This window comes from Schistocerca americana, chromosome 4 (genome assembly GCF_021461395.2).
Source record: "Schistocerca americana isolate TAMUIC-IGC-003095 chromosome 4, iqSchAmer2.1, whole genome shotgun sequence".
NCBI classification, from domain to species: Eukaryota; Metazoa; Arthropoda; class Insecta; order Orthoptera; family Acrididae; genus Schistocerca; species Schistocerca americana.
In genome coordinates this window covers 120,340,686-120,365,327 of record NC_060122.1, presented here as the reverse complement: position 1 = coordinate 120,365,327, position 24,642 = coordinate 120,340,686, and the positions used below count along the sequence as shown (strand labels likewise).

The window sequence follows — 24,642 nt, the reverse complement described above, 5'->3', positions numbered from 1 at the left end:
TGATAGCGGCGGTAGCGGTGCTTGTGTAATGACTGACGTTTGTCGTGACAATCTTGAAGGTGGTGGCGGAAAATCCATGAGACTTTGGGGACAAGGAAGCTGTCGTAGAGTAGCTCAATATGTGTGCTGTGAGCAACCAGTTACCCTTTCCTAACTGCCATACATTCTTGCACGCTGTAGCTCTTGTTGATGGAGAAATACCGCGTACGATCTATGTGTAACTTGGTAAAGACCTGAGAATTTCAAATTAGTTCGAACCGTCGCCGTGCACGAATCAGTTGGTTGTTGGCCGCCGCACCTGATGCAACGAGTATGGCGTCTGCACTGGTTCGCCAAATGACGAAAACGCCAGCAGTTTCTACATTGAATGACTGGGGCGATGCACGGTTCCACCGAACGGCAAGTATCCAAGATAGTAACACGTAGCGGTAAAGTTTGTGAACGAAAAACTACCATGCAGACTGGAATTAGCACCGTTAATTCGGGATTAAAATTATGTTACTTAGTAAAGCGTTTGAGAACTGCCACAGGCGCAAGCTCTCCATTTCTTCGACCATCTCATTATCAGTCAGATAAATGTCAACATCGTGAAAAATGCCACACGTGTGGAGCAGGACGTTGGGGATATAGACGTCAAACCTATGGTCTCAGAGAACGGACTATATTAAATTGTCGGCAGCCGCAAAGCACTTCCTTTCAATCTTGTCTCACATTCTGCCCAACAGGCTGATGTTGACAATATCGTGCTTTAAATGAGAGCTAAAGGCACAGCACAACGTGCCCACCGACATACACTACTGGCCATTAAAATTGCTACACCACGAAGATGGCGTGCTACAGACGTGAAATTTAACCGACGGGAAGAAGATGCTGTGATATGCAAATGATTAGCTTTTCAGAGCATTCACACAATGTTAGCGCCGGTGGCAACACCTACAAAGTGCTGACATGAGGAAAGTTTCCAACCGATTTCTCATACACAAACAGCAGTTGACCGACGTTGCCTGGTGAAACGTTGTGATGCCTCGTGTAAGGAGGAGAAATGCGTACCACCATGTTTCCAACTTTGATAATGGTTGGATTGAAGCCTATCGCAATTGCGGTTTATCGTATCGCCACAATGCTGCTCGCGTTGGTTGAGATCCAATGACTGTTAGCAGAATATGGAATCGGTGGGTTCAGGATGGTAATACGAAACGCAGTGCTGGATCCCAACGGCCTCGTATCACTAGCGGTCGATATGACAGGCATCTTATCCGCATGGCTGAAACGGATCGTGCAGCCACGTCTCCATCCCTGAGTCAACAGATGGGGGCGTTTGCAAGGCAACAACCATCTGAACGAACAGTTCGACGACGTTTGCAGCAGCATAGACTATCAGCTCGGAGACCATGGCTGCGGTTACCCTTGACGCTGCATCACAGACAGGAGCGCCTGAGATGGTGTAATGGTGTACTCAACGACGAACCTGGGTGGCAAAACGTCATTTTTTCGGATGAATCCAGGTTCTGTTTACAGCATCATGATGGTCGCATCCGTGTGTGGCGACATCGCGGTGAACGCACATTGGAAGCGTGTATGCGTCATCGCCATACTGGCTATCACCCGGCGTGATGGTATTGGGTGCCATTGGTTACACGTCTCGGTCACCTCTTGTTCGCATTGACGGCACTTTGAACAGGGGACGTTACATTTGATGTGTTACGACGCGTGGCTCTACCCTTCATTCGATCCCTGCGTAACCCTACATTTCAGCAGGATAATGCACGACCGCATGTTGCACGTCCTGTACGGGCCTTTCTGGATACAGAAAATGTTCGACTGCTCCCCTGACCACCACATTCTCCAGATCTCTCACCAATTGAAAACGTCTGGTCAATGGAGGCCGAGCAACTGGCCCTTCACAATACCCCAGTCACTGCTTTTGATGAACTGTGGTATCGTGTTGAAGCTGCATGGGCAGCTGTACCTGTACAAGCCATCCAAACTGTTTGACTCAATGCCCAGGCGTATCAAGGCCGTTATTACGACCAGAGGTGGTTGTTCTAGGTACTAATTTCTCAGGATCTATGCACCCAAATTGCGTGAAATGTAATCACATGTCAGTTCTAGTATAATATATTTGTCCAATGAATACCCGTTTACCATCTGCATTTCTTCTTGGTGTAGCAATTTTAATGGCCAGTAGGTTCTTATCTAAGCTCTCCACGAAAACAATGTGCAGTCCTGCATCAGATCGATTGTACCAGTTGTTGACACTCGACCGCGCAACCGCATCGTGAGGGGTCGAGGGGTGATCCTGAGAGTGTTCTGTTTGCCTGCACTGTGCCGCCAGCAGAAGGGGGACCCGCACACAGCATCTCAAGCGTACCACAGTCCGCGACAGTATTAGAGTCGACATAGAGTCGTTTGTTAACCGGGCCGCTTTGCTGTTGCTGATGGTGCAGCTGCATCGGCGTCATGGCTGTCTTGCTCACTCCTGATGTAGTTGCTGTTGTTGATGATGATGTAGTAATAGTTGTTGTTGTCGTTGTTGCAATTGCAGCTGCTCGAGCTGTTGCTGCTGGGCCACTTGTTACTGTTGAAGTTTTAGTTGCTGATGATGTTTTAGCAAGAGATGCTGTTGCGCATGGTGTAGTAGCCCCCTTTGGTGTAGAAACTGCAGGTTCAGGGACAGGTGTTGACCCTGCTGGATTGCAAAAGGAGTTGCAGACATCGTCGACAACCGGACATCCGACAATGCATTCTTGATGGCAGATTTCCATCACCGACAGCATGACCGGACCAGTGTCAGGAGGACTAGTCGTTTGTGAGGTGACAAGTTAATCACTACCGCCCACACAACGATTATGATATGGGTACAAATACACTTACAAGAATATGAGTACGAATCGACACATTCGTCCGAGAAACGTAAACAACACAAGACCTTGCGGAGCGCACCAGGAAGTACTCGCTACGAGAGCTCGCCTCAACCTGAGGCAAAACATTATGACCACCGCCCTTGAATGACGCCTGCTGACACTGCTGACACGTGAAGCATTCAAGAGATCTAGAGAGTAACACCAGATTTAGGGATGCTGCCCGATTGCGAATTCTGACACGACAACAATGACTAACTACAGTCGCACGTCATCTACTTAACACTGCCAGCTCACTAATGACTGGTCAACTGCTCATCTGTTGTTTATATTTGTTACCTCTAGCTGCCACCGTAGTTACTGGTGTAGCGTCTCTTACACAGCAGTAATAAAAGCAGTCTCGAAACTTTTTCGGCGGAAGGTGTAAATAAGCGGAGACGAGGCGAAGGGGGGAATCGTTGAAGCGACGATGTGTTCAGTAGTCGAGGGTGATTCAGATTCACCGCCTAGCCCGAGTATCGCTAAAGAGGACACGTCAGAGATACCAACCAAGAAGGCGCGGCTAGCGCCCACACTGGGCGCAACAGGCGCGGAAAGCACGTTAGGTGGCGCCGCCCTGTGACTAGTGTTTACCACTAAATACCGCAGCCGACGATTGCTAGTCAGCCTTTCGCTAGTCACTGAAGCCTTACGTACGTGCCACTGGATAGCAAAATGTTCTGACCTTGTCTGACTTAACGTTTTTGTGATTTGGACTTTTCGCTGAATTGTAGTATATTATTAGATGACATTGTTACGCTCTGGACTTGTCATGGTTAACTCACACCGTAATCTCTGCTATCAGTCCCCAATGGGAACCGCATGTTTTGTTCCGGGGTTTACCCCGTTACCCCCCCCCCCCCTTGCAAGAATCATACACTGTGTTTCCTACGAAGAGCGGGATAGAAAAATATGGGCCACAAATGAGGAAATCCACTGGCATAAAGGAATCTCACAAAAGGGCAGATCGTCATGGCCCGGCACCTGGGAAAGAGCACCTCGAATACCTCGAAGCTGATCGGCTGTTCGCGTGCTGCAGTAGTAAAGCATCTACGAAAAGTGGCTGAAGGACGGTGAAACTAGTGAGGGTCGACAAGACATGGGACGTATACATCTCATTACTGAACATGGAAATGGGAGGTTGGTTGGTTGGTTTGAAGGCGGGAGAAGAGACCAAACTACGAAGTCATCGGTCCTTGTTCCTAATAAAACAGTGCCAAAAGTTTGAGAAGAAAGCGAACGCAACATATAACACAAAACGGAAAGAAAGGAAAAGCCATTTGCACGAAGGGAAGGCAACGATCACTAAAAGGAACATAAGAGGACAAGAAAACAGAGACGCTAGAAACAGAAGAGAGTAAAACACGAAAACAAATTACAGTGGCTGGCAAACCACGAGAATAAAAAGAGAAAGCCAGCCATTCTGCAACACATTAAAACCTCCACCCAAATAGCACTAGGGTGGAAGACACAGAGGGACAAATGACATGCGCTAAAACTTACATAGAAGTATAAAACCCATTCTCATGGATAAAACGTAAAACTAAAGGTGCTGTGGAGGCACTGTCGCCCAACACCGAAGGCAGGGTGCTGGGAAAGTTAAAAGTCTGCCGCAGAGCGGCTAAAAGTGGGCAGTCCAGCAAGAGGTGGACGACTGTCATTTGGGAGCCACAGCGACACTGCGGTGGGTCCTTACGACAGAGTAGGTATTCATGCGTTAGCGACATATGGCCAATGCGGAGCCGGCAGAGGACAACTCTTTCCCTGCGAGAGGACCGCATGGAAGACTTCCACACATTCATAGTCTCCTTAATGACACGCAGTTTGTTATGCGTGCTGTTATGCCATTCTGTCTCCCAAGCCGGAAAACCCTGAAGTGGGGGCACTGTCCGCTCTGTGAAACAGGGCTGATTCTGATTTATGGCAGATCTGACGACAGAGTACAAAGCTGGTGCCGGCACAAATGTTTTGGAGCAGACTGTTCGTGTACACTGGTGAATACTGAGTTTCGCAGCACACAATCTGCAGTAGTTGTCATATTGGTCCAACGACATCATCAGTAGGCACAGTATCATCAAAACTGGACCCTAAATTAGCAGATACACCGAGCGAGGTGGCGCAGTGGTTAGCACACTGGACTCGCATTCGCATCCGCGTCCGACCACTGATTTAGGTTTTCTATGATTTCCCTTAATCGCTCCGGGCAAATTCCGAGAGAGTTCCTTTAAAAAGGTCACGTCCTATGTTCTGCCCCATCCTTTCGTAATACGAGCTTGTGCTCTTATGACCCCGTTGTCGACGGGACTATAAACTCTGACCTTTATTTTTCTCGCCACCCCCCTCCTCCCCCCAATAGATGCGTGCCGTCTCCTCAGATGAACCACGTTTCTTTCTACACGGTGTCGATGGTAGTGCCCGGAAACGCTGTCATCCAGGCAAATGGCTGCTCGAAACACGCACCACTACATGAACGCAAGTCATTCGAGGCAGTATTATATACTATACTCTAAGGGCACTCACTTTGGATCCTGGAACCTGTTGTGATCTAGGGTACCATGACAGCTGCGAACTACGTTCACATTACCGCGGGCCTCCTGGATGCCTTCATGCTCCATGTCTTCCCCGACAGAGATGCCATCTTGCAGCACAACTGCCCGTGTCATAAGTCCAGAATACTGATAAACTGGATTGACTACCATCATAGTGAGCTCAAGCCGACAACTTTTCACCAGATTTGAGCGATGGCACATATCTGGACCGCTATCGGCCGCCAGCACCACAAACACAAGCGCGTAATTTACGCGAACTGCACGACTCATCTGTAGAAACGTAGACCTACCAAAGGCTTTTCCTATCTATGTCACGCACAACGGTTCCTGTATTGCGTTCAGAAGGTGCTCCAACACGCTATTATGTAACTGCTCTTAATGTTTAGGTTCAACTGTGTACGTGCGATATTTCAGTGCCTATGATGCTATGCTCCTTCGTGCGGCGACTACAGTTTTTAGGATATAGGTGAAATGTATTCGCAGTTATGAATATGGTCAACTGTCAGCTTTGTAATGAAGTGACGACAATGAAAATTTGTGCCGGATCGGGACGCAAACCCGGATTTCCCGCTTATCGCGAGCGGTGGCCTTACGATTTGGCTATCCGAACACGCCTCAGAGCCAGACCCAAGCTTTCATATGTCGTCAACAATTGGTCTACATGTGCATTTTCAACTTTTCGCGGCGCAGTGGATAGTCCATTAACTTTCAGCCATGCAGCCGCGCATCGCGTATCGTCCGGTCATCCTCAGAGTGTGTCGCAAGACTGATGACAAGGTACCAAGCGCAGCCTTACATGCTCCACCGCGGCGATACGCGCCTCGAAGGCAAAGTCTTATTTGCGCAGCTGCATGCCCGAAATTTACTGGAAAATGCGTCTACATTCTGTACTCCCACATTCATTATGCATATTTCCGCACAGGGAAGACATTTTAATTGAAAGTCGCTTGCCAGGTGTCGGTGGATAAATACTACATTTGAGATATGCATGTCCGAAGAAACAATGTATCGTACTTCTGGACAGCACAGTCACTGCAATATCTTATTTATCCGCCAAGACCGAGCAAGAGATTCTCAATTAAAATGTCTCCCCTGTACGAGCATGTACGAGGATCATTCAATAATGATAGAGACAAATTGATCTGAAGAAAGAAGCGTTTATTTTTACAAAATAATACTTTTTCTGAAACTTCCTGGCAGATTAAAACTGTGTGCCGGACCGAGACTCGAACTCGGGACCTTTGCCTTTCGCGGGTAAGTGCTCTACCAACTGAGCTACCCAAGCACGACTCACGCCCCGTCCTCACAGCTTTACTTCTGCCAGTACCTCGTCTCCTACCTTCCAAACTTTACAGAAGCTCTCCTGCGAACCATGCAGAACTAGCACTCCTGAAAGAAAGGATATTGCGGAAACATGGCTTAGCCACAGCCTGGGGGATGTTTCCAGAATGAGATTTTCACTCTGCTAGTCTTCCCAGCCCATTCTGTGGACGGTTTCACGGGTTAGTCGAGCAATATGAGGACGTGCGCTCTCTTGCTGGAGAATTACACCTCTCCTCTGAGATCCACAACGTATCTCTCTCATGGCTGCCTTCACAAGAAACTGGACCTTCAGCATTCCAAAACAACGTCAACATGACTTTTCCTGCTGATGCTTGGGTTTTGGATTTTTGCTTTACAGGTGAGTTGGTGTGCTTCCGCTCCATGCTTTGTCGTTTTGATTCTGACGCATAATAGTGAACCCAAGTTTCATTACAAGTCCAAATTTTGTTGAGGAAATGCTCAGCTTCTCTTTCATAACAGACTCCTTGTTTCCTTGTGTAGCCGCGTCAACTCCTTTGGGATCAATCTTCCACATGTTTTGCGATACTTCAGCTTGCTACATACAATGTTATGAACTGTACCAGTACTAACTTGAACTTTATCAACTATCATTTCCACAGTCACATGGCGGTCGGCACGAATAATGTTATCAATTCGACTTTGAAGTGGGGGGAGTCGAAACTGTAACTGGTCGGCCAGAACGATGTTCTACGAATAACAGAACGTTGTTCAACTAAGGTGGACGTTTCAAGCGGACTCGCCATCTTGAAATGTATTTTTCAGGTCATAAACAAAACAATGTTGATACATCAACTGATCAGGGCTCATTCCAGCGATGCCAACTTAAAGCCATAGAAGTACCAAACTTGCCCTACTAACAGTTTTTTCCTAAAACCAATTTGTCTCTTTTAGTTATTGAATGACTCTCGTATATAATGAATGTACGAGTGCGGGTTGTCGACACATTATTGACTACATATGGAAGTTTGAGTCTGTCTGTGAAGCGTTCCTGGATAGCTCAATGGTAAGGCGACCGCTCGCGGTAAGCGGAAAATCCGGCTTAGAGTGCCGGTTCGGCACCATTTTTCACTGTCGTCATTCTATTATACTGCTGATCGTTGTCCGTATTCGCAACTGCGAATACATTTCATTTACACGTGTAAACGTTTGATGTTACGCATTAGGTGAGAGCTACGTGATTTACATCCACAGATAACGACTGTTTTGTGGTTACTACAGATTTCTAATGTGTCTTATCTGTTCTCCGAGCACTTGAAACGAATTACAAGATAGCAGTGACTAGCCCCACACAACACTGTACGCCCCGGATAATTGTATTTTGCCTTCTGAAACGCAGATGCCGTCGAAGATCGGCATATAACCGACACTAGCAACAAGACAACATCAAAAAGTTACAATATATTGAAGCTTATGCCAGGGTATGTACAATAATATGACATTTCCTTAACTACTGCTTTTTCTTTTTTTACATGCAACTTTCGACACCGCATGATGATCTTGAATTTTATGTTAAGAATCAATTCTGAAAAAGAACCAAAGACAATGAAATACTAGACAGTCGCAGTACAGAAAGAATCCCTCTCCAAACCAAATAACAAAGAAAAGAAGGGAAGTACTAATGAACCCGACGGATCAAAAGTGTTTACCGCATACAATCGAACCCGAATCATTGCCAGTCCCGCAGAATCCTCTTATCAATTGAGCTATGCAGGCAAGACCCTAGCTCCGCCTTCGCCGTTGCAATTCTAGGAAGTGCAGGGAAGCTAAGACGAAATGGCTACATGAAACATATGAAGAAATCGAAAAAGAAATGACTGTCGGAAGGACTGTCTCAGTATAAAGGGAAGTCAAAAAAACCTTCCGTGAAGTTAAAATCAAGGGTGGTAACATTAAGAGTGCACCGGGAATTCCACTGTTAAATACAGAGGAGACAGCGGATAGGTGGAAAGAATACGTTGAAGGCCTATATGAGGGGGAAGATTCGTCCGATGTGATAGAAGAAGAAACAGGAGTCAATTTGAAGAGATGGGGGATGCAGTACTATAATCAGAATTTAAGAGAGCTTTGGAGGACTTAAGTTCAAAATGGCTCTGAGCACTACAGGACTTATCATCTGAGGCCATCAGTCCCCTAGAACTTAGAACTACTTAAACCTAACTAACCTAAAGACAACACACACATCCATGCCTGAGGCAGGATTCGAAGCGCCTACAACCGCTCGGCCACACCGGCCGGCACTGAAGTTCAAGTAAGGCGGGAGGGGTGGATAACATTCCATTATAATTTCTAAAATCATTGGGGGAAGTAGCAACAAAAAGAGTTTTCACGTTGGTGCGTAGAATGTATGAACCTGGCGTCATACCATCTGACTTTCGGAAAAATGTCATCCAAACAATTCCGATAACTGCAAGAGCTGACAAGTGCGATAATTATCGCACAATCCGCTTAACAGGTCATGCATCCAAGTTGCTTACAAGAATACTATGGAGAAGGCTGGAAAAGAAAATTAAGGATGTGTTGGATGATGATCAATTTGGCTTTAGGAAAGCTAAAGACAGCAGAGAGGCAATTCTCACGTTGAAGTTCATAATGGAAGCAAGAGTAAAGAAAAATCAAGACCGTTCTTTGAATTTGTCGACCTGAAAAATTGTTCGATAATGTAAAATGGTGCAAGATGTTCGAAATGCTGAGGAAAAAGGGCCACCAAGAACGAAGTTGCTCGAAGGGTGCAAGATAGGAATGTCTTCTTTCGCCCCTACTGTTCAGTCTACACATCGAAGATACAACGATGGAATAAACTCAAACGTTCAGGAGTGGAATTAAAATTCAAGGTAAAAGGATATTATCAATGATACGACTCGCTGATGGCATTGCTACCCTCAGTGAAAGTGAAGAAGAATTACGTGATCTGCTGAATGGAATGAACAGTCTAATGAGTACAGAATAGGAGCTGAGAGCAAATCAAAGAAAGACGAAAGTAATGAGAGCTATCAGAAATGAGAACAATGAGAAACGTAACATCAGGATTCATGGATGAAGTTAAGGAAGGCAGCAAAATGACCAATGACGGACGAAGCAAGGAGGACATGAAAAGCAGACTAGCACTACCATTAAGTGCATTCCTAGCTAAGGGAACTCTACTAGTATCAAACACAGGCCTTAATTTAAGGTAGCAATGTCCGAGAATGTACATTTGGAGAACAGCATTGTATGGTAGTGAAACATGAACTGTGGGCAAACCGGAACAAAAGAGAATCGAACTATTTGAGATGTAGTGATACGGACAAATGTTGGACATTAGGTGCAGATAATAAAAATTATTTTCAATAGAGCGTTAGTGACAAAGCAAATGTATACACCGCTTCAGAGGGGGTTACCAATTGTGGCTAAGTTCTTTATAATCTGAAGATGACTACATAAGCATTAAAACCTGTAACCAGGTCTCTAATTAATAAATCTTAGATCAGTAAAATATAATGCGAAAAAGTATCCCAAAAATAAACACACAAGATGTAAATTGGAAATATTCCAGTCTATGACAAGTCCCAAAGTAAACAATAGGATCCTTTCTTAAGATTTAACGAGGTACGTTTAAAAGAAATTGTGCTGTTTTGATTTTAAATGGTACAAGCTAAGTAGTATAATTAGCTAACTGTCCAATATATCACATTCAAGATAAACGTTACTGATTTGATAATGTCAGCGAAACTAAGGCTGCACGATTTTTAAAAAAATAAATGTTCGTCTGGTTATATATTTGTAATTTATTACATATATGGCTCTGAGCACTATGGGACTTAACATCTGAGGTCATCAGTCCCCTAGAACTTAGAACTACTTAAACCTAACTAACCTAAGGACATCACACACATCCATGCCCGAGGCAGGATTCGAACCTGCGACCGTAGCAGTCACGCGGTTCCGGACTGAAGCGCCTAGAACCGCACGGCCACCGGGGCCGGCATTTATTACATACTTCGAGTCAAATATTTCTCTGTGATGTACAAGGAGCTGTTAAAGAGATGCAACTGTAATCTACATTTCAACAAACTATAACTGTCTGTCAGACATTTTATTTCTACGAGAGATTACGATTACCAAAGAGTACCAACGTCAAGTTCGCCATAAAAGAACGTATATTTTACTTGGGAATATCACTACTATACAACGTATAAGTGTTGTGTTCTCTTGAACTACAAGTACTCTGAGCGTTATTGGACAGTGATTAACTTGTCGGTGGCTAACATACCCAATCTGAAATCAGTGACTGAAACGGGCTTCACCAGAGCTATGTAAAAGCTTCCCCGACCGCCACTTGTTACCCCCCCCCCCCCCAAATTTGTAATGTTTACCCTCTTACTGAATCATGGTCTTTCTAGCTCAGTGGTGAAGTAAATGAATCAGGGCCTCCCATACGATAGTTTGCAGGGTAAGGAGAGGGAGGCTACACCGGAATTTGGAGTATTTTTTAATATTTTGGAAGGCGACTGCGACTCTTAAGTATCCGCGAAAAGTTCCAGTTCCGATCCTGTTGAAAAACTCCGTAATACCGACTTTTAAATCATTTTCTTGAAAGAAAAACACCTGACTACACTATATTATTCCTTTCAATGAGAGTTAGTGGGGTGGTCCCCCCCCCCCCCCCCCCCCCCCCGGGTATGGGGGAACTGAATGAAGTAGGGCAGCCTATTCTGCAACAATGCGGATCACTTATGCTTGCTTCACTTCAATATATATCAAATCGTTGGACATAATTCCTCACACCTTCACAACCTGCAGCTAACATTTCTTTCTTTGCTTTACAAGTGGAATAAACTGTTTTGGGATCGTCTGTCCGATTTCAGAAGTGGGTGCATTCCCTGAATGACTTGTATTGCGCTATGGGAGTTCGTGTTGCCGCTTTTGGGAGTTCATGTTGCCGTTTTCCTTAACCAATGTTTGGATTAATGCCAATTTTCGTTCCTTCTGGGGTCTTCCCTAAGAGTTCATCATAAATTAAATTTATTGTACGATTTTTTGTTGATATCACTTTAAAAGCTCAGTCATTATCGAATATCCCCCACAAGATTGTCTGTTTTTTGGGTTTTAATTGCTACCTTCATTTCATCATCATCTCCTATTTGACTGCCTTGAATCTCTGAGAATTCTAGCTTAAAACATTGTTGTGGAAATCTAGAAGCTCATGTAAGTAATTAGCACATATGTCACACTTCTCTATAATGTTTAAGCTAATTATAGGTTTTTCTGCTACGCATATAATGAGTAGTGTTTGAGAGCTACTGTGTTGTTAAATATTATTACCATCACTTTTGAATCTGAAACCATACAAAATATGTTTTTCTTATGGACTTCTGTAGTCCTATTAAAACTGGCACACAAGTAGCAGAGTGTTTGCAAATTAAATTGCAATAACTAGGGGTGCTCAAAATCTGCCCTAACTGTCATTCGTAACTAACATTACGTAAAACATAAATGCTACATTTAACTGCCGTCAGAACTGTTGTATATGAGCTTGTCGCACGTACACAGGAGATCCATACCAGTTGATGTGGCTACTAGCTTTTCTTTCCGCAAGCATGGTGGACGAGTAAGGCAATTTTGTTATTAGAGCACGCACTAGAAAAACAACATCGCTTCAAGATCCTGTTAAAAACGGAAGCAAATATTTGGACATCTCTCTCTCTCTCTCTCTCTCTCTCTCTCTCTCTGTTAATTTCCAGTAATTGTTTCAAAAACAATGTTCTGATTAAAATTAGAGCTAAAAACTTTGAGTGTTATTTAATTTTTACTTGCAACGTACGTCTACAACGGACGGGAGGTGATTTCAGAGAAATATCAATTAAATTTTTTACTTAACTTTCAAATAACTCAGACATACGTGTGGAACGACGGAAGTCTAGAACTACTACATATTGGTTAATGTGTTAGTTGCCGTTTTCATTCCTTATAGTACATCTGCGAAAACGAAGGTGCGAACAGAAAGTCGATCGAAAATAACACCGACATTGTGACCTTTTTTTTCTAAAGCCAATCAGAATCCATAAGTTTAATTAATGTCATTTTGCGCGAATCAATGATAGTATTACCAACGACAAACGTGCAAAATATTTTGTATTTTTTCAAGTTGAATGACTTATTTAGCGTAAAATGACGCGTAGAAAGAATAGAAAAACGGAACTAGTAGCTAGTAAGATTGAATTGATCAAAAATTGTGTGTCAGATCCACAGAAAAAGGTCTCTGCTATCCATAAATCTTAGTTGCATAATCTAAATAGGGGTAATCTTTAAAAAGAAATGTGAATTAAAATAAGTGTGGAATACGAGCAAAAAAGACCAGGCCCTGTGCATTACCTATGAAAAGTCGGACCAAACGCTGCAAGGTCAGTGCTGTGTCTTATTGTAGTCTGCTCGAAGAGTGGCACAACTGTAACGCTGACTTAACTTTTTTCATGCGTCGGGCGCTTCTGCTTACTGTGATCAAATCTCATTTCCTTCAACGTTCTCGAACAGCCCACGGAAATTCTGAACATTGTCAGCCTGTTTTCTGAACTTACTCTGTTAAAGACGTAAGGATACTTATGCTCCTACCAAGTTCGACAGATGTTATACTCCGATTAACATTGCTTTCTGAATGGTGTTTCAGCGCGTGGAGTAATAGCGACCACCGCCACCCAGTCGCAGTCGTTTGTCGAGCGTCACGTGCTCGCCGTGTTGCCAGTTTGGTACGTCCAGTATGTCTTGTGTAGCGGACTGGCAGCAGACCGGCAACGCTGCTGCCCGCCACTACGATCTGTCGGTCACTGCTCATTTTAATCGCCGCGTAGGCTGGAAATTTTCCCGTTAGAGCAATGGACAGCAGAAAGGTGGTAGGAGTACATACAGAGTCCATATAAGGGCCTGAACTTGACGACAATATTATGGATATGGAAGAGGACGTAGATGAAGATGAAATGGAAGGTATGATACTACGTGAAGAATTTGACAGAGTACTGAAAGATCTACGTCGAAACAAGTTCCCAGGAGTAGACGACATTCCATTAGAACTAATCATTGCCAGACATGACAAAACTGTTCCATCTGGTGAGCAAGATGTATAAGACAGGCGAATACCCTCGGATTTTGAGAAGAATATAATAATTCCAACCCCCCCCCTCCCCCCCACAGAAAGCAGGTGTTGACAGGTGTGAAAATTACCGAACTATCAGTTTCATAAGTCACGGCCGCAAAATACTAACACGAATTCTTTACAGACGATTGGAAAAACTAGTAGAAGCCGACATCGGGGAAGAACAGTTTTGATTCCGCAGAAATGTTGAACACGCGAGGCAATACTGACCCTACGACTCATTTTAGAAGATAGATTAAGGAAACGTAAACCTACGTTCCTAGTATTTGCGGACTTAGAGAAAGCTTTTGACAATGTTGACTGGAATACTCTCTAATTCTGAAGGTGGCAGGGGTAAAATACAGGGAGCGAAATGCAATTTGTACAGAAACCAAATGGTTCTTGTAAGAGCACAGGAGGCATGAAAGGGAAGCAGCGGTTGAGAAGGGAGTGAGACAGGGTCGTAGTCCATCCCCGATGTTATTCTATATGTATATTGAACAAGCAGTAAAGGAAACAAAAGAAAAATTTGGAGTGGGAGTTAAAATCTATGGAGCAGAAATAAAAAGTGTGAGGTCTGCTGATGACATTGTAATTCTGTTAGATGTCAAAGGACCTGGAAGAGCAGTTGAACAGAATGGTCAGTGTCCTGAAAGGAGGATGTAAGATGAACATCAACAAAAGCAAAACGAGGGTAATGGAATACAGTCGAATTAAATCGGGTGATGCTGAGGGAATTAGATTAGGAAATGAGACACTTAAAGTAGAAAACGAGTTTTGGTAACTGGGGAGCAAAGTAACTGAAAATTATAGAAGTAGACATGTTATAAAATGTAGACTGGCAATGGAAAGGAAAGCGTTTCTGAAGAAGAGAAACTTGTTAGCATCGAATACAGATTTACGTGTCAGGAAGTCGCTTCTGAACGTATTTGTATGGAGTGTAGCCACGTATGGAAGTAAAATATGGACGATAAACAGTTTAGAAAGGAAGAGAACAGAAGCTTTCGAAATGTGGTGCTACAGAAGAATGCTGAAGATTAGATGGGTAGATCACGTAACTAATGAGGAAGTACTGAATAGAACTGGGGAGAACAAGAGTTTATAGCACAACCTGACTAAAAGAAGGGATCGGTTGGTAAGACACGTTCTGAGGCATGAAGGAATCACCAATTTAGTACTGGAGGGAAGCGTAGAGGGTAAAAATCGTAGAGGGAGACCAAGAGATGAAAACACTAAGCAGATTCAGAAGGATGTAGATTGCAGTAGGTATTGGGGCATGAAGAAGCTATCACAGCATGGAGTAGCATGGAGAGCTGCATCAAATCCAGTCTTTGGACTAAAGACCACGACACAGCAACACAGTACTGGTTCAAATGAATCTGAGCACTATGGGACTTAACTTCTGAGGTCATCAGTCCCCTAGAACTTAGAACTACTTAAACCTAACTAACCTACGGACATCACACACATCCATGCCCGAGGCAGGATTCGAATCTGCGACCGTAGAGGTCGCGCGGTTCCAGACTGTAGCGCCTAGAACAGCTCGGCCATCCCGGCCGGCAAACACAGTACTGGATTTTGCAAAAAACCAAAAGAAAAAATTGTCACTGCGGTTTTATAAATCTACTACCATTAAGACATTATTAAACAGCAACCACTGACAACTATGAATTTTCATCTCCTCGTTTTAAAAACACGATATAACATGCGTTGTATTCCTGAAAATACAGGATGATGTTATCTGTCGCGTTTTCGAATTATCACACGCTGAAAACATGCGGATCCTGCTTGAATATGCTCCCAACTACATAACCTGCTGTGTCTCATTGTGCATAAATTGTTCGTCTTTGAACTTTTTTTTAAGCTTATAATAAGTAGCAACCCAAAATATGCTCTTGTGGGATAGCACTTTATTCCGTACGACCCCTTCAAACTGGATGCTCACGGTTCATAAGAAACGAGTTGTACACTGCAACACAATTTCAAATTTCTGAAACCGCTACATGGAATACATGTTGGTCTATTGGAAATCTATTACATGTATAATTTACTAATGTGAAATAATTGTATAGATGAAATATAAACTGTATTTGTCAACACAGACACAGTAATCTTTCGATTCAGCACATCACTGTGCAAACCAATCAGAGGAGTAACAAAAGGGCGCAGAGACCTGTAGCCCAAGTATCCGTCCTGTATATTAAACACTTTCAGGATTAGAAACTACGCGAAAAACACATACTTTATTCATTCTTGATTAACTTCAATTAGCAAACAAAATATTGCACACGGATTTTGAAAAAATTGACAATCACTGCAAAACAAAAGAAGACTGAAACTAGATTTTAACATAATAGGACGAACCATTCGTTTGGAATTATGTAGTTGGGCTGCTGTTCATAACCCGTAATGAAAGGAGAATACATCAACAGACTGGTTCAATGTTTTCGTTACATACAGCTGTATCAATTTAAGACAAACCATTCGTTTGGAAGCATGAAGTTGTGCTCCTGTTCATAACCCGTAATGAAAGGAGACTACATCAGGAGACGGGTTCAATGTTTTCGTTACATACAGGAAGAGTATCCGTCAAAAATCATCAACATAACAGCGGATGGACTGAATGGATTTTTCATATCACTGCTTGGCTGATCTGAACTGACCCCTAGAAGTTGTGATTCTTTTAGGCGAGAAAGGTACGAATGAATAATAAAGGCATTTTTCTTGTACTGATGCTCATTCCACATGCTGCGTGGTTGAGCTGAACTGCCACCTAAGTTGATGTGCTTCTCTTCGGGTAGGAAGTTAGATAAGAATGAGTAATAAAGCCATTGTTCTGATACTGATGCCCATTCCACAGGCGTGCATCCTTTCCCCTTGGGTGCACTTCACATAGCATAGGGTATGTCAAATCCGTCTTTGCAACTACAAAAATGCGTACTTTTCTTTCCGTATACGTTTCGTTTCGTTTACTGCATCTTCATTCCTGTCTGGTTTCTCTTCACAACAACACGTAGTCCGCATCCCCATTTTCTACGCATTTTAGCGTTTGGCACTAATGTTAGTGGCTTTGATTTCCTTGATGCAAAACACAATTATATATTGGACCACTAATTTTTATTTGTGGTTCTTTGACTAATTGCTAGCACACATTTACACACATTTTAGTAGTTGCAAAGGCGGACTTACTCGTCTTATTTAATTGTATTACTTATTTGTGCCATCGGCGTTTCGTCACTCTCGTAGTATCTCAGCTGTCTTCCTTCTCTCCAATGGCGGATCAGTATTTCTACCACATGGTCAACAATATATATGCTTTCGTCAGTCGTATCAACTGCCGCTTTGTTTCGCCCATCTGAATTCCTGCCCTTACACTACTTGTTCTTGTTCTGGTAACTGACCTTTATTAAGTATGGTGTAATATATTCATTAATCTCTCTCTCTCTCTCTCTCTCTCTCTCTCTCTCTCTCTCTCTGCCCGTCTAACAGGAGGCCTGAAAACCCTAATCTTATTAGTTAAAATAAAATAATTATACACAACTATGTGTGCACAAATTAAGTATTAAAAACGCGAAATACACGGCAAGTTTTGCCACTAAAATAACTTCTGTTCTTTGCAGCTTACCTGCGATTCTGCCATATCGTTGGAACATTCGTTCAACGTCTGTCTTGGAGCACTGGAAAGTGTTGAGGTTGCCCACAAATACCCGCGAGTTGACAGCTTGCGGGTCTTGCGAATTTGTCTGGTTGCCCACTTTGCTCATCTTCATAGCGAGGTCGGGAAGTACGGCCTGGAACAGGACAATCAGTTCTAAGTTACATGCTTCCGGTTTGTGAAATCAGCCTCAGCTTACTGAGAGGAGAAACGTTGACATCGGAAACTACAATGACATACATCGAACAAGGCAGTGAATCTGAATAAGTCAGCGGCCATGACAATGAAGAAAGAACCATAATTTGTTACTCCATAATCGCACGATAACGCACGCAACAGCTACCACACATAAAGGTGGAGAGCGAGGAAGTTACACAGTGACGCAAGCTAACACAACAATAACACAACAGTATTTTTACTAGACGTGTTTGTGTCTGAGGTGGCGCACCTTTCCTTCTTTCCTTCGCCTGATCTTTGAACGCTTACGCACCACTTAAAGGGAGACGTACGGTTTAGAACGGACTCTGAATAACAGTGTAATACGACCTGAAACAAGTAAGTGAGAGGAAAAGGTTACGGCTGACATGACTGCCCTCCGAACCTTTGGCTCTGACATCTGGCAGTTAACCCACTTGGTCACCGAGTCATAGAAACAACTTTAAAAAATTGTATATACAGCTATAAAATCAGATGAATTGACAAACTTACGAGCACGAAAGAGATGCAAAAAATGTATGGGTTTATGGGTTTTGGGATATTTTTGAGTACCATTAAGCTAAATAGTGGACAGCGAGTGAAACAATGGGTTGCATTGTCATCCATCACACTTGATGGATACATCCACAATATTGGGTAGGGACTTACGAACGTCTCGACTTTTGTGGAGGAATTCGCAAGGGTGGTTACGAAACTGCACTTTGCCTCACTGGCTCGAAAGAAATAAACATTAGCCAGTTCGCGAATTCAGAGGTCGCAGAATGTTTTCCTTCACTTCCATTTTTCCTCCCAACGATGCACGGCCATGAACCTCGTAAAAGACGGAACGATGGAAGATTAATGTTTAAGGTCTAATCGTCAACGAGTTTGAGAACAACAGAATCTCGAATTGGGATTTTCCAAATTTGAGTGCAGTGTCTTGAATACTGTTACACGTTTCTAGGTATAAACAAGGAGATTTTATTGCATACACTAAGGAAATACGCACGGTGTTACAATTTCTCCAGCTGTACTACTTGAGAAATGAACATTCGAGATTCCTTACAAAAAAGTTTGTAATCCACATACACGACGGCAATGTTGCTTCTTGGACTTAATACACGGCTAATGTATTCTAGCACAGCAGAAGATAATTTGCTGTTAGGGACAACGAATTTTACATCTCACGAGCAGAAAGCACGCATAGATATGGAATAATTCATTAATAATCCTCTTTAGGAAGGAACTTAAATAATTGTAGCAGTAATTAAATTTTTCGTCGTACGTGGCAGAAATGACTGCAATAAGAAAATACAATTTTAAGGAAACAGTCAAAGTTCAGAGATTAAAATCTGATTTTATTTAGACACATTTAAAGTCATTAGCGCAATTAAATTATCTAACGAAAATTGAGTATAATAGAAAAATGACTCGTTAGTACTTCAGTTTGAATAGTCTTAAATCAACTAATTCAGCAGCAGATTCGGTTCTCACTTATGAAGGAAAGATTTAACAAGCATTTAAGCTAAATATTTCGAACACACGCATGAAGATTATCACTTACGCGAACTGTATTCACGATGTCACTGAAACTGTTGATAAGATATTTACCGTATCTTTCAGGTGTGCTTTAGGACATCCACAGAATACTCGTACAAATGGGAGATGGCGTATAGCGGCACTCGAGCCGCTAGCCTAGATACAAAATTCATTCAAAAGAAACTGAGTTATTCTTTACGCGGATTCAAGAAAAAAAATCCAAATATTACATTGCCAACTGAAACTACCTGAACAGCTCTTCACAGAACTATTTAATGACCTGAAAATTCTTGGCAATGAGTCGACATTGGTCAAAGTATCACAATTTTTTCTTGATTGCTATATAGTTACTTGACGCACAACTAATAAATTCATATAATATGCATGCAGATTTACCTAGTAAACAGTCTTTAAGATGCGATAATTCACTGCAAACTCTAAATGGTTTTAAATACTATCGTTTCAGTTATTTTAGTGCAACCCTTGCAAGCGCCAACAATGAACTAGCATTGCTGTTAACAATCACACAGGAGCAGCACAATTAGAGCAGCAGAAATACCATAATTTGAATGCCATTCCCTCGTCTCTCGAAATATTTGGCTGTAGTGACAGATTGATCCGCAGCGCAGCTAAGTATCTGACGTTAACTTATTATAAACGTAGAGCACATTACTTGGAATCAGATTCGAAAAACTCTAACTCATTGCTAATCGACGAGAAGTCACACAAATCAGGTTTTTAACACCAGCATTGTAAACAAGTTATACATTAGGCACTACCATACCAATTGAACAGTAACAAAAAAAACCTGTACAGTTTACGGGAATCTGTGGGTGGGTTACGTATCCCGACTCCAATGAATGACATAAAAGGTACTGCAAGTTCAATTTAAGAGAGATAATGATATATAATAATAACACACACGATTCGTAAGTAGGGGTTGCGAAAAACTGGCACAACTAAGGGAATGGGCGTTCATTTACCACTCCTACACGTGAATCTTTGTACAATATGCTTCATTGAAAGCCACAGAATCGATTAACCATGTAATAACAATAGATTGCGCTTCGTAAGCCTGTAGCAAAATATGGCAGCAAAATATACCCTAGTGAACTGTTGCACTAAATAACCAGTACGAAGACAGAATTGTATGACGTTAGGGCGCACATTTGACAATTAAATTGGTAATCTCATGACAATGAAGAAACAAGGCGGGATTAATACATGAGGAAATGCGCTTGTGAACGCTCATTATGTAGTCAAGATAAATGGCGTAATTTGCTTACCACGTCTGTCCCAAATTTGGAACAGAAGCTTCCCAAAGCGATGTAAAAGCCTTACGCTGAATTGGCCGCACAACAACGCTGAAATTCGCCTGTGGAAAGAGCTGTAATAAGCGTAATATTTCCGCAAAGGCTAATCTCAATTAATTACAGCGGGCAGATATCCAAAAGAATCTACACTAAGCAGAGATTATTCTTAGTCTGCAAAGGTTAGCTTTTGCTAAGCGGTACTCAGTAAATTCATTGTTATCTGAATGTCATTTGTTGGACAAAGATTAATTATTGTTTCGTTGAATTCTACAACCGTAATTATGAGGCGATCAAAGATAATTATATCGTGTGCATGATAGAAGCATGAATAGATATCTTCCATAAGCAATGTTTCCTTCCTAACAACTAACGGCATTTTTCGAGTAACCCGTAATTAACACATCTTCAAAAATCAAAGAAGAAAATAGTGTTTTGTTCACTATCGCCTCTCAATGTATAAGGTGGCTAGTACGATTATTACAAAGATGTTTTTATAGAATTAAATATTTTCGGTTCACAGATGACTAAACTTGAAACAGAAGAGGTCAGCAAGAACAAACAAAGTATAATGGAACTTCTTCATTTAATTTATTCGTGGCAATCACGAGAGAGAGGCAGTATGAACGTAGCAATCACGGACCAAGTACCACATTTTTGCAACTTTAACAAGCAGGTCAATGTGAGTGACGGTACGACGAACCGTGATAACTTTCTGGATGTATTCGGCATAATCTACGTGAAAAGTCATATAAATACGAGCAAAAGTTATTGTTCGGTTAGTACCAATAATATCAGTGAAATCAAAATATGAAAGAAAATCAATGTGCTAAATTGCAGCAACCAATTGTGAAGCGCCCGCCTGTGGTGAAATTTTGCTATTTCGCGTGATTCTTGTAAAGCATGCCCTTTTACTATATTAACATAGGCAAAAGCATGTAAATTAATTATTACTTCGCACTCGTCATTATTTTATGGAGTACCGACTTCTCGGAAGAAAACAAATCAATTTTTATAGTTTAACTCATTTCCTGGAAACAATTCGCTTTAAATTCGAGGCTACGACCGGTAATTGACTTCCAGGAACCGCTTACCGAATTCCATTTCTTTTTATCGTGGAGGGGTACCTGATGCATAATTTGTGGTTTTTCGGTGGACCAATAGTGATTAGTGTGACTGTTGACGTCAGCAGAAAGGGGCAATCCAACTGGTTTCAGGTGTAAGGACATAAATACAGAATTACAGGATGTGCTTTTAACACCTCTCTGTTGCGAATGAGGCCTAGATGATGTTATTATTATCATTTTCTAGTAATAATTTTCCCCACGACGTTCCCAACCATTTCCGGAATTCGAGGAATTATGAATACGATTAATATTAGAAACATGGCCAATGGATTGCCATGTTCCATTTTGTTACCAACTTCTAACCACTGATTTATGTACAGGCAAAATTATTAATACAATTAATATTAGAAACATGGCCAATGGATTGCAATGTTCCATTTTGTTACCAACTTCTAACCACTGCTTTATGTACTGGCACTTTAGTTCAGGAGTTGTTTGTTAATGGAGAATTTTACGAGAGATTTTAAATATATCATTATGGATGTGTCAACTGTACACGCTCTTTCATTCACGGGGTACGGCATACTTTACCTACAGCGTTCGAACAAATAGCTACAACTAGCGGCAAAAGAGTAATAGCCCACCACACAGAAGGAGAACCATGGTGAACGGTGTGCAATAAAATGTTCGCAATACAAAATTGTACTTATGTTTCGGAAATGAAGTGGTAGTACGACCTCCAGAGCAGATGAGAGGAAACACAGATGGCAACAAACTATCCCACTGAAGATTCAAAAAAATGGCTCTGAGCACTATGGGACTCAACTGCTGCGGTCATCAGTCCCCTAGAACTTAGAACTACTTAAACCTAACTAACCTAAGGACATTACACACACCCATGCCCGAGGCAGGATTCGAACCTGCGACCGCAGCAGCAGCGCGGCTCCGGACTGGAGCGCCTAGAACCGCACGGCCACCGCGGCCGGCCACTGAAGATTCCTCAGAGTAAGAAAAAGGCGAAACACCTCTGGGAAAAATAAATTAAGTTTCAGCAAGAAAAGGCGGTTATATTTACAAAACAAGTATTTCTGTGCTTGCTGCGGAAGACGAGCACGCAAACGAACGTTTGTTCCACGGTTCCCTTCAGCCTAGGGAATAGAAAGAAGTCGCAAGGTGCCATGTCCAGCGAATGCGGTGACTGAGGCAACATAACGATTTTATTTTTTGCCAATAAATCACGAATGACCATTGGAGGTGTGAGCGGGAGCATTATCGTTGTGCAATTTCCACAAGTAGTTTTGACACAGTTCTGGTCGTTTTCTTACGATTGCTTCACGCAAACGGCGCGTCACTTCCTCGTAGTATTCCTTACTGACCGTAGGACCAAAAGGCAGAAACTCATAATGCACGGTCCCACTGTAATCGAAGAAAATACCGAGAATAACTTGTACACGTGATCAAACCTGTCAGTTTTTTTATCCCCAGTCTTGGGCTCTTAATGCAGTTTCCATTGAGACGATTGGGCCTTGATTTCGACGTCATACCCGTATACACACGTTTCGTCACCTGTTTTGTCCTTCTTTAGAAGTTCTGAATCGTTGTCGACCTTATTCAACAAAACTTGAGCGATGTCTACGCGACGTCGTTTTCGTCTAATTCAACAGTTTCGGAACAAACACTGCTGTTGCACTTTTCATGTCGAAAACATCCGAAAAAATTGCTTGGCATGAGGCAAAGGATATGTTGACATCATTAACAACCTCCATGATAGTGATTCCATTTATCAAGCAACATCTGTTGCAAATTCTTTGATCGATTTTTTTCGGAAGTAAAAATTTGCCGAGCACTAGAAAACACGCAAAATCTTTTCGACTGTCAACAATAAACCAAATATTCAAAACAGATGAAAATGTAAACATAAATCAGGAACATGTGTTGCGAGGTTCTAAATTTTTTTTCTGAAAATCGAATGTATAAAGCCCTTTACTTTCTGATCACGCCTCGTACGTTACTGCTTACGGAACATGGACATGTTTCTGAGTTTGGAAATGCAATGTTACTGTTGTTGACAGTGAACATAATGATATTAGCTTGACATAACCCACCTAACAAGCGACTGTCACAGTCTAGCTTCGGTATCCGGGGTTATACCGAATATTTGTTAATCGACGATTTCTGTAATAAAAACCGAAATCTAAAGAGGTAGGTGTTGGGTTGGAGGGTGGTTTCAGCCAGTGCCCGTGACTACGCTCGCCTAGTTTTACCTTCATCCGTTACGCCCAAGGCCCTATCACGCCCTAGTGGAGAAATGAGCCACGTGTTCCCGAACTGAAGGCCCCCATTTGCAGCGATGAATATGATACTTAGTGAGTATAACGTACAGCGAAAGGAAACCGAAGAACAACGTAAAAGTATGTTTATTTCACAATTCCTATTGAGAAACCAAATCTGTCTTAAATGAATGTAGTTTCCTAATTTTCTCTACTAGGTCTACACCAAAAGTCGGGGCGTAACAGAATGTTCAAAAAAAGGAGGATTCTGTTCATATAAGGAGGAGCGAGAACGCGTCAAGTGACAGGTAGAAGACTGTTGCACGAAAATTGTGGTGTCACCGCCAGACACCACACTTGCTAGGTGGTAGCCTTTAAATCGGCCGCGGTCCATTAGTATAAGCCGGATCCGCGTGTCGCCACTGTCAGTAATTGCAGAACGAGCGCCACCACATGGCAGGTCTAGAGAGACGTCCTGGCACTTGCCCCAGTTGTACAGCCGACGTAGCTAGCTACAGTTCACTGACCAATACGCTCTCATTTGCCGAGACGATAGTTAGCATAGCCTTCAGTTAAGTCATTGCCTACGACCTAGCAAGGCGCCATAGCTTTGATAATTAATATTGTGAAGCATGTATCATCAAGAGCGATGTTCTACAAATGTGGATTAAAGTTAAGTATTACAGCAACTGCGTCCATTTTCTAAGT

General features: G+C 42.5%; 1 protein-coding gene across 1 annotated transcript in view; it reads right to left on the bottom strand.

Moving 5' to 3' along the window:
• The window catches only part of LOC124613294 (heterogeneous nuclear ribonucleoprotein C-like), an 820,630-nt gene that overhangs the window by 277,677 nt on the left and 518,311 nt on the right, over positions 1–24,642 (bottom strand). The window contains exon 4 of the mRNA XM_047141989.1: positions 17,524–17,689. Coding sequence (XP_046997945.1) covers positions 17,524–17,689 — 166 coding nt within the window. The remainder of the gene's footprint in view (positions 1–17,523; positions 17,690–24,642) is intronic.